The 15,502-nt window shown below is 41.5% G+C and overlaps 1 protein-coding gene across 2 annotated transcripts; it reads right to left on the bottom strand.

Annotated features, from left to right (window-relative positions):
• Positions 1-1,241: 1,241 nt before the first annotated feature.
• LOC143212512 (activin receptor type-1-like) lies at positions 1,242-4,660 on the bottom strand. 2 transcript variants are annotated; one of them, XM_076431340.1, is made up of 7 exons: positions 4,367-4,660; positions 3,706-3,884; positions 3,385-3,628; positions 3,048-3,319; positions 2,284-2,924; positions 1,549-1,780; positions 1,242-1,474 (listed from the first exon to the last, which is right to left on the bottom strand). In XM_076431340.1, the coding sequence occupies exons 1-7, from the start codon at positions 4,437-4,439 to the stop codon at positions 1,337-1,339; spliced, it is 1,779 nt and encodes a 592-aa protein (XP_076287455.1). In that variant the 5' UTR covers positions 4,440-4,660; the 3' UTR covers positions 1,242-1,336. The 2 variants fall into 2 exon arrangements, with proteins under 2 accessions (XP_076287455.1, XP_076287456.1); XM_076431341.1 differs by lacking the exon at positions 4,367-4,660 and adding an exon at positions 3,958-4,320.
• Positions 4,661-15,502: the final 10,842 nt, after the last annotated feature.

The following is a 15,502-nucleotide window of genomic DNA, read 5'->3' as shown; positions in this document are numbered from 1 at the left end:
AAATGACTTTTATTCTGTAGCAGTCGTAAATGAAATTTTCATACATTTAATATATATATAACTATGATAATATTCCCGTGAGCTTGATTTCTAGAATGGTTGTGTACAAGAAATATTTGAAATCTGTTAGGAAAAATCTTTCTTTATTGTTTATACGCTAATCGGCACTTTGTTTCTTTAAAGAGAAAATATGGACAGAGATGCGATCTTTGTAGCTAGAAAGTGTAGTATTAAAATAAGAAATCGGTTCGACGACCGATCGTTCCTTCGCTCCTTACCTCAACATCTCGCGAAACGAGAAAAAGCGTTTGTAATGATTCTCACGACAATACTTATTATTACGTCTACGTAGCATACAAAATGTCGAACGAAGATATTCGAATAATTTATAAACGTATGTTCATTATACAAACTCTTGTTTTCATTTCAACCACGTTAAAACACACGCACCGAACTCTTCGATCTTATTTTATACAAACGTGTTTACTCTCTTTCTCCACATTGAATTGCACTATTCTCCGAGAAACGACACGTGTAAGATTTCTAGGGGAGAAATTCTCGATCAATAAACGCTTTTCTATTTTCATTCACTAAATAATTTCTCGTTCAACACGCTGGTGATTTCAAGGCGAGACCTGCACCAGAGACAAGTCCAATTAATAAACGTTATATGCAAAAATTTGACCGACAGATGTGCGCTTAACTTATTGACTGTTCTACCGTATTTGCGAATAGTGTAATAAAAACAGTGGGTTTCGTCGTCAGAGCATCATGAATTCGACTATATCCGAATTTCTAAATAATGTGTATTCGCGCCGTAACAATATTGCAATCGTAATTTAACATTAGGTACAAAAATAAATAAATTTTCCAAGTGTACGCAACTAATCGACAAGCAGAAAGTCGAATTCCTAGAGTAATGAAAAGAACCTTCAATTCGATACTTTCGAATGGCAAGAGAACGAACACAGTTCCGAAGTTAATGTATAATTTGTACGTAAGTATATGGCCGTCGATGCGCACTCGAAGCTAACCTCCTAAAAACGAATGATGAAACGTATTTACTCGCTAAGTGGCACTTTCTTTTCGTTCGACGTTGGTCGCTAAATGCGTACGATACAATATTACAAAAAGAAGTCGAACGTACGTACGAATAGAAAACAGTATATGTGATATAAAATAAAAAATAAAACATACGCGTTTTATTCGTCCTAAAGATGAAGATAATCTCGAACACCGGTTCTCGCGGTACCCATCAACTTCTTATCAATAAATATGTGCATAAAATGATATATATATTATATATATATATATATAATTTAATATATGCCTAGGCTTAGTCAAGAGACAAATGGACACGCGAGTCGTTAGCTGCTAATTTAACAAGTGTCTTCTTCACTCGAAGAATAGGTAACCGCGCCGCTGACTTCCCGTGCCAGCATTCTTTTATTAGTTTGCCCAAACCGGCCAACGTCTGCAACACATCGAATAATTCATTATCCTGTAAGACTGTGCGAGTGGTTAAATAATTTACAACTTGGTAATTACAGGATCAGAATGCCATCTGTTGGGGAGCGGCGGTCTGCGATGATCCAGGCACACTAATTTCCGCATTTCCTCGATGGAAGGTTCTTGGTTGCTAGGAAGCCACTCGGAATACGGTGCCATGTACTCAAGCGCTACACCGTTGCTTATACATCTTCGACAAACCTCCCAAAGTACCAGGCCTAAACTGTAGATGTCCGCTCGCCTGAAGTTCTCTAAACATTCCATGTTTATTCTGGAAATATAATACGGCGTTAGTTATTATTAGACTGCGGATTTTATGAATTTATAACAAAAATTGTTATGTACAATTTAAAGCAGTGGACATATCTAAAAAATTTAAGAACATCAACATATCAATTCCAGTTTAATAAAATAATTAAAAGAAGAAATTTATATTCAGCTTCTGTGTCTTGGAATCGATGCAGATATTTTTTATTTTGCATAAAGATCCGCAGTCTAGTTATTATTATTAACACATCCCCGACCGGTGATTATTTATTGCATAATTTTGAAAGATCATGGTACATAATCAAACACTTTTTACCGGAACCTTCAATAGCAACAGCAATTTTCATTGTGCACTAACAAGTCACCCTCAATAACGTCATCTAATAGTTTCATTTGAGATTGTAACGTAAAAGAAAATTTCTATGCTTTCTTTTGATACAGCACAATTATGGAAAATCCTATTAATAGGCTTCCAGTTCAATATTATACATAATATACAATACATACGTTTGCTCGAGAATCTCGGGGCTCATGTACCGCTTCGTACCCAGCTTCAAGTCGATTCTATCCGTGGATAGACGATCTTGCGTGACAGCTAGCGCGAAGTCGGCGATAACGCAGCCCCCGTTAGTCTTAACGAGAATGTTTTTCGACTTCAAATTACGGTGTGCCATGGCTGGCTTCCCCCTAGTACCATGAATCTCCGTGTGTAAGTAGAGTAAACCATTTACGATACTCAAACAGATATTGAGCATCTGATGGTGCATCAACGTATGATGCGATCTACTTAAGTAATCGTAGAGCGAGCCCATAGGGTGGTAATGTGTTACCAACCATAATTGAGTACAGCTCGCTCTGCTCGTCATATCGCTTCCAACGTAACCGAGAATATTGTCGTGTCTGGATGGCAGTAACTGCGAATAGACCTCTGTTTCTCGAGCCCATGCTGCCTCGTCGCGTGAAAAATAAATCTTCACTGCGACATTCTCGCCGTGCCACACGCCTCTCCACACTTCCCCACCGAAACCACCATTGCCTCCACTGCCAAGGCACTCTACTAACGATACTTGCTTCGCCAGTGTTCTCTGTACCAGCAGTGGCAGACCTGAACCCGAGCCACTGGTTAGGCTCCTTCCGTCCAAGTATTCCTACGAATAACATTATTTCGTAGAACTTTCGAGGAATTGATAAAAATAACACGAAAAACCTAGCCCTGCTTATTCTTAAAAATAAAACTGGTAAGTCAAAAGTTCTATAGAGATTTATCTCACCTTTAGAGTGCTATCGCCAGCTGCGGTCGCTCTAAGCTCGTGGGCAGGGCACGTGGGGACCGACGTTGGGGAAGAGAACGAGAAATGTAGATACGACGACTCCATCTCGGACTCTATAGCGAGCTTGTTACGCTTAGCAGTCAGAGGCCGTTTTCTGCGCGTTCTGCACACCAATAAGTAAAACAACAGTCCTCCGGCGACCACACAAAATCCGACCATCAAACCCAAAATCGTTAATGTTAATTTAATCGTGTAGTCTTCTTTAACAGCATCTGCGGAATATATGCAAGTTTTAGCGAACAGATAAAGCGAACAGATCGGAGTTACGCGCACCTACCTCCGCTATAGTCTTGCAATATTGGAAACGGCCCACGATTACAAAAATCTGTTTGACAACACTCGACGAAATATTGGATACCACTTACAGGTCCGCTAACGTGTCTTTTCTTGTTACTGTTATTGTGATTAGCATGGAGCGGCTGTTGCTTATTGCATATTAGTAACATTTGGTCTACCGACGAGGTACACCCTCTGCTTACACTTATTGTACCATCTGATTGTTTCACCGTTGACTTCCAGCACTGCGATACAAAGAATCAATGTTCACTTTCTCAGTAGCGAAAAGCACTAGAAAATACAGAAATACAGAAAATATTACCGTAACTGCATTAAAGCAGAACTTATTGTACGAGCAGTCTGGTCCGTCACAGATGTGGCACTTCAGACGTTGCAATCCAGCCGAGTTATCGTTACTGTCTACAATATCTACGGACTTTTGCATATCCTCGTTTTCCGAAGAAAAATCATGCTCCGCTAAAGTGAAACTCTCCTTTTCTCCTGAAACAAGACTCCCGTTAACACGTGACCTACCAGAAGCCTATTAATAGGATTTCCAATAATTGTGCTGTACCAAAAGGGAAGCATAGAAATTTTCTTTTCCATCACACAATCTCAAATGAAACTATTAGATGACGTTATTGAGGGTGACTTGTTAGTTCGCTATAAAAATTGAAGGTTCCATTAAAAAGTGTTTGCCATGTACCATGGATTTTTCAACATTATGCAATAATCACCGGTCGGTAATATGTTAAGCATCGAAATGGAAGTAAAATCAGAGTACTTTCAAATGTAAAACGACAAACATGAAATTGTGTACGATGTTTGTAGCCTTTAGACAGCGAACAAACATTTCACAGTTTCACAGATGGTTCTTTATGTATCAAACTTGAAGTGAAGAGGATGGAAGAAGAACGCGTACGAATGGTACTTCACGTTTCATTGTTGTAATAGATTATGTGGATGGAAACATTGTTACGTACCTGTACATTGTTCAAATACCAACAATAATATGAAATACATGATAAACACAGAATTCGCCATTGCCATACACATCAAAATATTAGGTGGATCGAGTCAAATCAATACTTTCGGGTCTCCTTCGCGTGGGGATCGATCCATGGTATATTCAAAACGGAATTTCGTTGTTGTAACAGCTAGAAGAAAAATTAAATATATATACAATCGACATTGAATTGGCGGTTTTCCGAGCGAGAAAACGAACGTCCTCAGATGGCGCACTCATCATTTTGTCCCGTTCACATAACAATAATCATCAGTGTTGCCATAAGCAGAGAGTATATGAGAGTGGTGCCCGGTGCCAGAGTGGTGCTCACGCCCGGGTTTTGGCCGTGCCCATTATAGTGCTGCCCCCTACTCTAGTGCTTAGCCTGGATCAGCTCCTATCTCCACACCACCGACGAGATATAAGGATAGACCAGGATAGACCTAGCATCTTATGGCTTATGGGACTTCGTCGGCGTCCACACTCAGTCCGGACAAGATCCTATCACAGACTCTCGTCTGTAGTGGAGATAGGATCTTGTCCGGTGGACACAGACGAGATATAAGAATAGACCTCTGGTTTTTTTGCACAGTCGGTAATTCATAGCATGGACAATTCCTATATCTCGTCTGTGGTTTTGTCACAGACGAGATATAGGAATAGACCTGACCACCGACGAGATGTATCTCGTCGGTGCTGCCAGCCCCTGTGTTATTCAGCGGGACCGGTAACCGGGCGCGACGGGCGCGGGGATAACGTGGAACTTACAGTGATCTGAAATACCACATCGCTAAAAGTTCTACCAACGACGAGATACTCGTCAAGTAGAAGAAGAATGATATAGTATTTACCAGTATTTACCCATTCTGTAGGGGAGAGTCGTGCAGTACCGACCGCTCTAAGTTTTCTTTAAATGAGTCGGAACTGCGAAAAAAATCGAATGAACAATGTAGCAACGAAACATATTACCCACAATAGTTATATTCATTTGTTTTCTTAAAGGAAGTGTAGCCATTTGACCTGGAAAGTCATAAATTAATTTTGGACGGTACAGTATTCTGGTCGGTACTGCACGACTCTCCCCTAATTGCCTTATAATACTATCACCGACGAAATACTATCCCGTCTCTTTACCTAAATAGAACCAGACGATATATGACATTGTTCACGCCCGGGGCAAATCAGCTTGGATAATACATATATTTTGATCTGAAGGAAGGTAAAATTACAAAATGTTGTGAAAGACAATAGGTATAGGAATAGAATTTATTGAAAAATCAACATATTTATTAAATGTGCAGCTATTAGCTCGATATTATCCTTTATTCATAAGACACTAAAAGTTCTTACAAATAAAGGATAATACCGATTGCCCAGGTCTCACCACGAGGAGGTTGCTGCACGAGAGACCCGAAAGGGAGTCAGAACGAATGCAATATTCCTTCTGGCTCCCTTTCTTACAGCGACGCACTTATACTAAATTACGCACGCAAGTCGAGCAATTATCGCGGAGCAAAAGGTGTGAACCGGAGAAGAAGTCTCCGATCCACGGGGGTTCAAAGGCGAATCAGGCAGAAGGCTCTGATTCTTTCAAAGTAAAAAATAAGAGCGAACCAGAGCAGAAGGCTCTGGTCCGAAGGTGACGCGGCGCGTACAATGCTTGCAGTGCAGCCCCGGCCAGAGCAGATACCCGACGTGTCCTCACCAAGAGAAATGGACAGTGAGAAGTGTTCAAACGTAATACCATCTCTCTGCCAACTACCTGCCACCAGGCAACGCAATGCGTTGAGATGACGTGGGTAGGATTACGAACAGAGAATTTCTCTGCCAACTACCTGCCACCAGGCAACACAATGCGTTGAGATGACGTGGGTAGGATTACGAACAGAGAGAATGGCAATACGAGAGGACAGGTCTCAATGAACCACCCCTCTCAATGTATCGACGCCGAATACCGGCTCCAACCGGTCTGGTACATACAAGCAAGGTCCGACACAGCAGAAGGCTGTGTCGGAATCAAGCAAACGAGCAAAATGAATTTAAGGCAATAATTACTCGACATATTTAAAACGACGATATACAATCTTAATAACTAACGCACGCAAGTCGATGGAATTATACTAAATAACGCACGCAAGTCGAGCAATTATCGCGGAGCAAAAGGTGTGAACCGGAGAAGAAGTCTCCGATCCACGGGGGTTCAAAGGCGAATCAGGCAGAAGGCTCTGATTCTTTCAAAGTAAAAAATAAGAGCGAACCAGAGCAGAAGGCTCTGGTCCGAAGGTGACGCGGCGCGTACAATGCTTGCAGTGCAGCCCCGGCCAGAGCAGATACCCGACGTGTCCTCACCAAGAGAAATGGACAGTGAGAAGTGTTCAAACGTAATACCATCTCTCTGCCAACTACCTGCCACCAGGCAACGCAATGCGTTGAGATGACGTGGGTAGGATTACGAACAGAGAATTTCTCTGCCAACTACCTGCCACCAGGCAACACAATGCGTTGAGATGACGTGGGTAGGATTACGAACAGAGAGAATGGCAATACGAGAGAACAGGTCTCAATGAACCACCCCTCTCAATGTATCGACGCCGAATACCGGCTCCAACCGGTCTGGTACATACAAGCAAGGTCCGACACAGCAGAAGGCTGTGTCGGAATCAAGCAAACGAGCAAAATGAATTTAAGGCAATAATTACTCGACATATTTAAAACGACGATATACAATCTTAATAACTAACGCACGCAAGTCGATGGAATTATACTAAATAACGCACGCAAGTCGAGCAATTATCGCGGAGCAAAAGGTGTGAACCGGAGAAGAAGTCTCCGATCCACGGGGGTTCAAAGGCGAATCAGGCAGAAGGCTCTGATTCTTTCAAAGTAAAAAATAAGAGCGAACCAGAGCAGAAGGCTCTGGTCCGAAGGTGACGCGGCGCGTACAATGCTTGCAGTGCAGCCGCGGCCAGAGCAGATACCCGACGTGTCCTCACCAAGAGAAATGGACAGTGAGAAGTGTTCAAACGTAATACCATCTTTCTGCCAACTACCTGCCACCAGGCAACGCAATGCGTTGAGATGACGTGGGTAGGATTACGAACAGAGAATTTCTCTGCCAACTACCTGCCACCAGGCAACACAATGCGTTGAGATGACGTGGGTAGGATTACGAACAGAGAGAATGGCAATACGAGAGGACAGGTCTCAATGAACCACCCCTCTCAATGTATCGACGCCGAATACCGGCTCCAACCGGTCTGGTACATACAAGCAAGGTCCGACACAGCAGAAGGCTGTGTCGGAATCAAGCAAACGAGTAACGTGAATTTAAGACAATAATTACTCGACTTACTCGGGTGCGGCCTATCGGCGATTCGGGTACCCCGGGGACGCGACTCCCCGTACTCACTCACGGATGCGGCCGTGAGTGAGCCCCTGGGGGACCTCCCTCGGCGAATAAAACTACAACTTCGTGGTTCGTCCTCTTCTTGGTGTGTCCTCTTCTTGGTGTGTCCTCTTCTTGGTGTGTCCTCTTCTTGGTGTGTCCTCTTCTTGGTATGTCTTCTTCTTGGTATGACTTCTTCTTGGTGTATTCTAGCTGAAACAGACTAATAATATAGTTAGACATAACAATACATAACCCTGCACACGAGTGCAAACCTAATACCCGCTCACGAGAGCCAAACAAACCCCGCACACGAGTGCGAATCTAACCAGCTCACGAGAGCCAAACTAATACCAGCTCACGAGAGCCAAACAAACCCCGCACACGAGTGCGAATCTAACCAGCTCACGAGAGCCAAACTAATACCAGCTCACGAGAGCCAAACAAACCCCGCACACGAGTGCGAATCTAACCAGCTCACGAGAGCCAAACTAATACCAGCTCACGAGAGCCAAACAAACCCCGCACACGAGTGCGAATCTAACCAGCTCACGAGAGCCAAACTAATACCAGCTCACGAGAGCCAAACAAACCCCGCACACGAGTGCGAATCTAACCAGCTCACGAGAGCCAAACAAACCCCGCACACGAGTGCGAATCTAACCAGCTCATGAGAGCCAACCTAATACCAACTCACGAGAGCCAACCTAACACCAGCTCACGAGAGCCAAACAAACCCCGCACACGAGTGCGAATCTAACCAGCTCACGAGAGCCAACCTAATACCAGCTCACGAGAGCCAAACTAATACCAGCTCACGAGAGCCAAACAAACCCCGCACACGAGTGCGAATCTAACCAGCTCACGAGAGCCAACCTAATACCAGCTCACGAGAGCCAAACTAATACCAGCTCACGAGAGCCAAACTAACCCCGCACACGGGTGCGGCCTATAGGCGATTCGGGTACCCCGGGGACGCGACACCCCGTACTCACTCACGGCACCATCCGTGAGTGAGCCCCTGAGGGACCTCCGATAGGAGGAATGCCAATTTCAAACAAGATGAGAAAATTTTTAGGAAGAGGGACTTGTGAAACACGACATATTTACAACGATGATATACAATCTTAATATATAGATTGTATATAACTAACTTCAAAATACACTGTAGTCTTCTTCCTCTTCGTTGATGTGTCCTCTCCATTTGGTGTGTCGTCTTTGTTAGCAGCGGGCTGTTGTAATCTAGCTGAAACAGACTAATCGTATTTAGAAACAATGCAGTTGAATACGGAATTAAATCACGCACACGAATGCGAATGTAACCAGCTCACGAGAGCAAATATAAACCCGCACATAAGCGCAAACCTAACCATGCACATGAGCGCGAATACAACCAAAGAACCAGCTCATGAGAGCAATTGTAACCCCGCACAGAAGTGCGAATACAACCAGCGAAACAGCTCGTGAGAATAACTATAACCCCGCACACGAGTGCGAAAACAACCAACGAAGCAGCTCACAAGAGCAATTATAAACCTGCACAAGAGTGCGAATATAACCAGCGAACAAATTGACAAGAACAATTGTAATCCTGCACATGAGTGCGAATACAATCAGACAACCAGCGAACCAATTCACAAGAACAATTGTAATCCTGCACACGAGTGCGAAAACAACCAACGAAGCGGCTCACAAGAGCAATTATAAACCTGCACATGAGTGCGAATATAACCAGCGAACCAATTCACAAGAACAATTGTAACCCTGCACAGTAGTGCGAAAACAACCAACGAAGCAGCTCACAAGAGCAATTATAAACCTGCACAAGAGTGCGAATATAACCAGCGAACAAATTGACAAGAACAATTATAATCCTGCATACGAGTGGGACGCTCAAAATGTAATTTTTATAAAGAATAAAATTGATAAATTTGAAGAAGACTCAATAGTCTTCATTGAAAGTCTCGATAAAAATTTCAAAAGTATGAAGGACGAGTTTAAAAAGACAAAGGAAGTTTTGAAAAATATTAGTAATCAAACTTACCGTTGTTCCTTGAATTGACAGTTGAAGCCAGGCCAGGGTAACTGTAGATGACCTCTAGTCCACCTCTGGTCCCCCCGGTTCTCCTGGCGCTCCTGGTCCCGCAGCACGTCCGCTCACGCCGCCTCCCCCGCCCCGACTGACTGACCGCCGGTGAGCTCTCGCCGGTCTGCCGAGCTCGAGCGGCGCCCCCCACTCCGCCGAATATCGATCGATGTCGATCGCCGTGACAATTATTGAAAAATTTATTATTTCCAGCTGGTTAATGTTTACAACAATTCTATTTGACAGCGATGTCCACAAGCAATCCCTTGGCTATCTGACCACCTAATTTTTTAGTCAAAGTGGCTAATAGTTTTCGTGATACGTAATAACTTTTAAACCATAACATTCGCACGCATTAATTTATTCGATACAATTCACAGATAAATTTAGTATATCTGGCTGTTTAATGTTTATAACAATTCCTTTTTCTAACGATGTTAACGAGCACTCCCTTGACCACCTTGCCATCTAAATTTTTCGTAAAAATAGACACTAAAACTCGAAATATAGAATAACTTTTAAACCATGAACATTCGCACGCATTAATTTATTCAAACTTGATTTTTATTATATAGAAGATAATGCCATGAGACATTTATTAATTCTAGCCACATAATTAATGTTTATAATAATTCCTTTTGCCAACGACGTGGACAAGTACTCTTATCTTAAGAGAATAACTATAACTCCGTACACGAGTGCGAAAACAACCAACGAAGCAGCTCACAAGAGCAATTATAATCCTGCATACGAGTGGGACGCTCAAAATGTAATTTTTATAAAGAATAAAATTGATAAATTTGAAGAAGACTCAATAGTCTTCATTGAAAGTCTCGATAAAAATTTCAAAAGTATGAAGGACGAGTTTAAAAAGACAAAGGAAGTTTTGAAAAATATTAGTAATCAAACTTACCGTTGATCCTTGAATTGACAGTTGAAGCCAGGCCAGGGTAACTGTAGATGACCTTTAGTCCACCTCTGGTCCACCTCTGGTCCCCCCGGTTCTCCTGGCGCTCCTGGTCCCGCAGCACGTCCGCTCACGCCGCCTCCCCCGCCCCGACTGACTGACCACCGGTGAGCACTCGCCGATCTGCCGAGCTCGAGCGGCGCCCCCCACTCCGCCGAATATCGATCGATGTCGATCACCGTGACAATTATTGAAAAATTTATTATTTCCAGCTGGTTAATGTTTACAACAATTCTATTTGACAGCGATGTCCACAAGCAATCCCTTGGCTATCCGACCACCTAATTTTTTAGTCAAAGTGGCTAATAGTTTTCGTGATACGTAATAACTTTTAAACCATAACATTCGCACGCATTAATTTATTCGACACAATTCACAGATAAATTTATTATATCTGGCTGTTTAATGTTTATAACAATTCCTTTTTCTAACGATGTTAACAAGCACTCCCTTGACCACCTTGCCATCTAAATTTTTCGTAAAAATAGACACTAAAACTCGGAATATAGAATAACTTTTAAACCATGAACATTCGCACGCATTAATTTATTCAAACTTGATTTTTATTATATAGAAGATAATGCCATGAGACATTTATTAATTCTAGCCACATAATTAATGTTTATAATAATTCCTTTTGCCAACGACGTGGACAAGTACTCTTATCTTAAGAGAATAACTATAACTCCGTACACGAGTGCGAAAACAACCAACGAAGCAGCTCACAAGAGCAATTATAATCCTGCATACGAGTGGGACGCTCAAAATGTAATTTTTATAAAGAATAAAATTGATAAATTTGAAGAAGACTCAATAGTCTTCATTGAAAGTCTCGATAAAAATTTCAAAAGTATGAAGGACGAGTTTAAAAAGACAAAGGAAGTTTTGAAAAATATTAGTAATCAAACTTACCGTTGATCCTTGAATTGACAGTTGAAGCCAGGCCAGGGTAACTGTAGATGACCTTTAGTCCACCTCTGGTCCACCTCTGGTCCCCCCGGTTCTCCTGGCGCTCCTGGTCCCGCAGCACATCCGTTCACGCCGCCTCCCCCGCCCCGACTGACTGACCACCGGTGAGCACTCGCCGATCTGCCGAGCTCGAGCGGCGCCCCCCACTCCGCCGAATATCGATCGATGTCGATCACCGTGACAATTATTGAAAAATTTATTATTTCCAGCTGGTTAATGTTTACAACAATTCTATTTGACAGCGATGTCCACAAGCAATCCCTTGGCTATCCGACCACCTAATTTTTTAGTCAAAGTGGCTAATAGTTTTCGTGATACGTAATAACTTTTAAACCATAACATTCGCACGCATTAATTTATTCGATACAATTCACAGATAAATTTATTATATCTGGCTGTTTAATGTTTATAACAATTCCTTTTTCTAACGATGTTAACGAGCACTCCCTTGACCACCTTGCCATCTAAATTTTTCGTAAAAATAGACACTAAAACTCGAAATATAGAATAACTTTTAAACCATGAACATTCGCACGCATTAATTTATTCAAACTTGATTTTTATTATATAGAAGATAATGCCATGAGACATTTATTAATTCTAGCCACATAATTAATGTTTATAATAATTCCTTTTGCCAACGACGTGGACAAGTACTCTTATCTTAAGAGAATAACTATAACTCCGTACACGAGTGCGAAAACAACCAACGAAGCAGCTCACAAGAGCAATTATAATCCTGCATACGAGTGGGACGCTCAAAATGTAATTTTTATAAAGAATAAAATTGATAAATTTGAAGAAGACTCAATAGTCTTCATTGAAAGTCTCGATAAAAATTTCAAAAGTATGAAGGACGAGTTTAAAAAGACAAAGGAAGTTTTGAAAAATATTAGTAATCAAACTTACCGTTGTTCCTTGAATTGACAGTTGAAGGTAGGCCAGGGTAACTGTAGATGACCTCTAGTCCACCTCTGGTCCACCTAGGGTCCCTCCGGTTGTCCTGGCGCTCCTGGTCCCGCAGCACGTCCGCTCACCCCGCTTCCCCCGCCCCGACTGACTGACCACCGGTGAGCTCTCGCCGGTCTGCCGAGCTCGAGCGGCGCCCCCCACTCCGCCGAATATCGATCGATGTCGATCGCCGTGACAATTATTGAAAAATTTATTATTTCCAGCTGGTTAATGTTTATAACAATTCTATTTGACAGCGATGTCCACAAGCAATCCCTTGGCTATCCGACCACCTAATTTTTTAGTCAAAGTGGCTAATAGTTTTCGTGATACGTAATAACTTTTAAACCATAACATTCGCACGCATTAATTTATTCGACACAATTCACAGATAAATTTATTATATCTGGCTGTTTAATGTTTATAACAATTCCTTTTTCTAACGATGTTAACGAGCACTCCCTTGACCACCTTGCCATCTAAATTTTTCGTAAAAATAGACACTAAAACTCGAAATATAGAATAACTTTTAAACCATGAACATTCGCACGCATTAATTTATTCAAACTTGATTTTTATTATATAGAAGATAATGCCATGAGACATTTATTAATTCTAGCCACATAATTAATGTTTATAATAATTCCTTTTGCCAACGACGTGGACAAGTACTCTTATCTTAAGAGAATAACTATAACTCCGTACACGAGTGCGAAAACAACCAACGAAGCAGCTCACAAGAGCAATTATAATCCTGCATACGAGTGGGACGCTCAAAATGTAATTTTTATAAAGAATAAAATTGATAAATTTGAAGAAGACTCAATAGTCTTCATTGAAAGTCTCGATAAAAATTTCAAAAGTATGAAGGACGAGTTTAAAAAGACAAAGGAAGTTTTGAAAAATATTAGTAATCAAACTTACCGTTGTTCCTTGAATTGACAGTTGAAGGTAGGCCAGGGTAACTGTAGATGACCTCTAGTCCACCTCTGGTCCACCTAGGGTCCCTCCGGTTCTCCTGGCGCTCCTGGTCCCGCAGCACGTCCGCTCACCCCGCTTCCCCCGCCCCGACTGACTGACCACCGGTGAGCTCTCGCCGGTCTGCCGAGCTCGAGCGGCGCCCCCCACTCCGCCGAATATCGATCGATGTCGATCGCCGTGACAATTATTGAAAAATTTATTATTTCCAGCTGGTTAATGTTTATAACAATTCTATTTGACAGCGATGTCCACAAGCAATCCTTTGGCTATCTGACCACCTAATTTTTTAGTCACAGTGGCTAATAGTTTTCGTGATACGTAATAACTTTTAAACCATAACATTCGCACGCATTAATTTATTCGACACAATTCACAGATAAATTTATTATATCTGGCTGTTTAATGTTTATAACAATTCCTTTTTCTAACGATGTTAACAAGCACTCCCTTGACCACCTTGCCATCTAAATTTTTCGTAAAAATAGACACTAAAACTCGGAATATAGAATAACTTTTAAACCATGAACATTCGCACGCATTAATTTATTCAAACTTGATGTTTATTATATAGAAGATAATGCCATGAGACATTTATTAATTCTAGCCACATAATTAATGTTTATAATAATTCCTTTTGCCAACGACGTGGACAAGTACTCTTATCTTAAGAGAATAACTATAACTCCGTACACGAGTGCGAAAACAACCAACGAAGCAGCTCACAAGAGCAATTATAATCCTGCATACGAGTGGGACGCTCAAAATGTAATTTTTATAAAGAATAAAATTGATAAATTTGAAGAAGACTCAATAGTCTTCATTGAAAGTCTCGATAAAAATTTCAAAAGTATGAAGGACGAGTTTAAAAAGACAAAGGAAGTTTTGAAAAATATTAGTAATCAAACTTACCGTTGATCCTTGAATTGACAGTTGAAGCCAGGCCAGGGTAACTGTAGATGACCTTTAGTCCACCTCTGGTCCACCTCTGGTCCCCCCGGTTCTCCTGGCGCTCCTGGTCCCGCAGCACATCCGTTCACGCCGCCTCCCCCGCCCCGACTGACTGACCACCGGTGAGCACTCGCCGATCTGCCGAGCTCGAGCGGCGCCCCCCACTCCGCCGAATATCGATCGATGTCGATCACCGTGACAATTATTGAAAAATTTATTATTTCCAGCTGGTTAATGTTTATAACAATTCTATTTGACAGCGATGTCCACAAGCAATCCTTTGGCTATCTGACCACCTAATTTTTTAGTCAGAGTGGCTAATAGTTTTCGTGATACGTAATAACTTTTAAACCATAACATTCGCACGCATTAATTTATTCGACACAATTCACAGATAAATTTATTATATCTGGCTGTTTAATGTTTATAACAATTCCTTTTTCTAACGATGTTAACGAGCACTCCCTTGACCACCTTGCCATCTAAATTTTTCGTAAAAATAGACACTAAAACTCGAAATATAGAATAACTTTTAAACCATGAACGTTCGCACGCATTAATTTATTCAAAAAAGTAAAGTCTTTTCAAAATATTTCTGTCCAGATCGATTCTTGGAACATTTATGTATAAAAAAGTGAAAGGTAATAATTCTCGTTTATGAAATGTTTTGAAATTACAAACTGCATGAGGTGTCTCGTATACAATTTGAAATAGGAATTGTTGATTTTCCTAAAAAATTATGCTTCAATAATATATTTCTAGGAATTCTTTGTCCTTGAGTTTTGCTTTTAATATTGAAACCAACATCGTCTGAAATATTTGCTCG

Source organism: Lasioglossum baleicum, chromosome 10 (genome assembly GCF_051020765.1).
Source record: "Lasioglossum baleicum chromosome 10, iyLasBale1, whole genome shotgun sequence".
Lineage (NCBI taxonomy): Eukaryota > Metazoa > Arthropoda > Insecta > Hymenoptera > Halictidae > Lasioglossum > Lasioglossum baleicum.
Note: the sequence above shows the minus strand (reverse complement) of the source record. Positions and strands in the feature narration are given on the sequence as shown.

Coding starts and splice junctions, on each gene's coding strand:
- LOC143212512 (XM_076431340.1), bottom strand. CDS start 4,439: ATGTGTATGGCAATGGCGAATTCTGTGTTTATCATGTATTTCATATTA. Junction 2,925..3,047: donor CTGGCGATAGCACTCTAAAG/GTGAGATAAATC, acceptor TGTTATTCGTAG/GAATACTTGGACGGAAGGAG. Junction 1,475..1,548: donor ACAGATGGCATTCTGATCCT/GTAATTACCAAG, acceptor GATGTGTTGCAG/ACGTTGGCCGGTTTGGGCAA.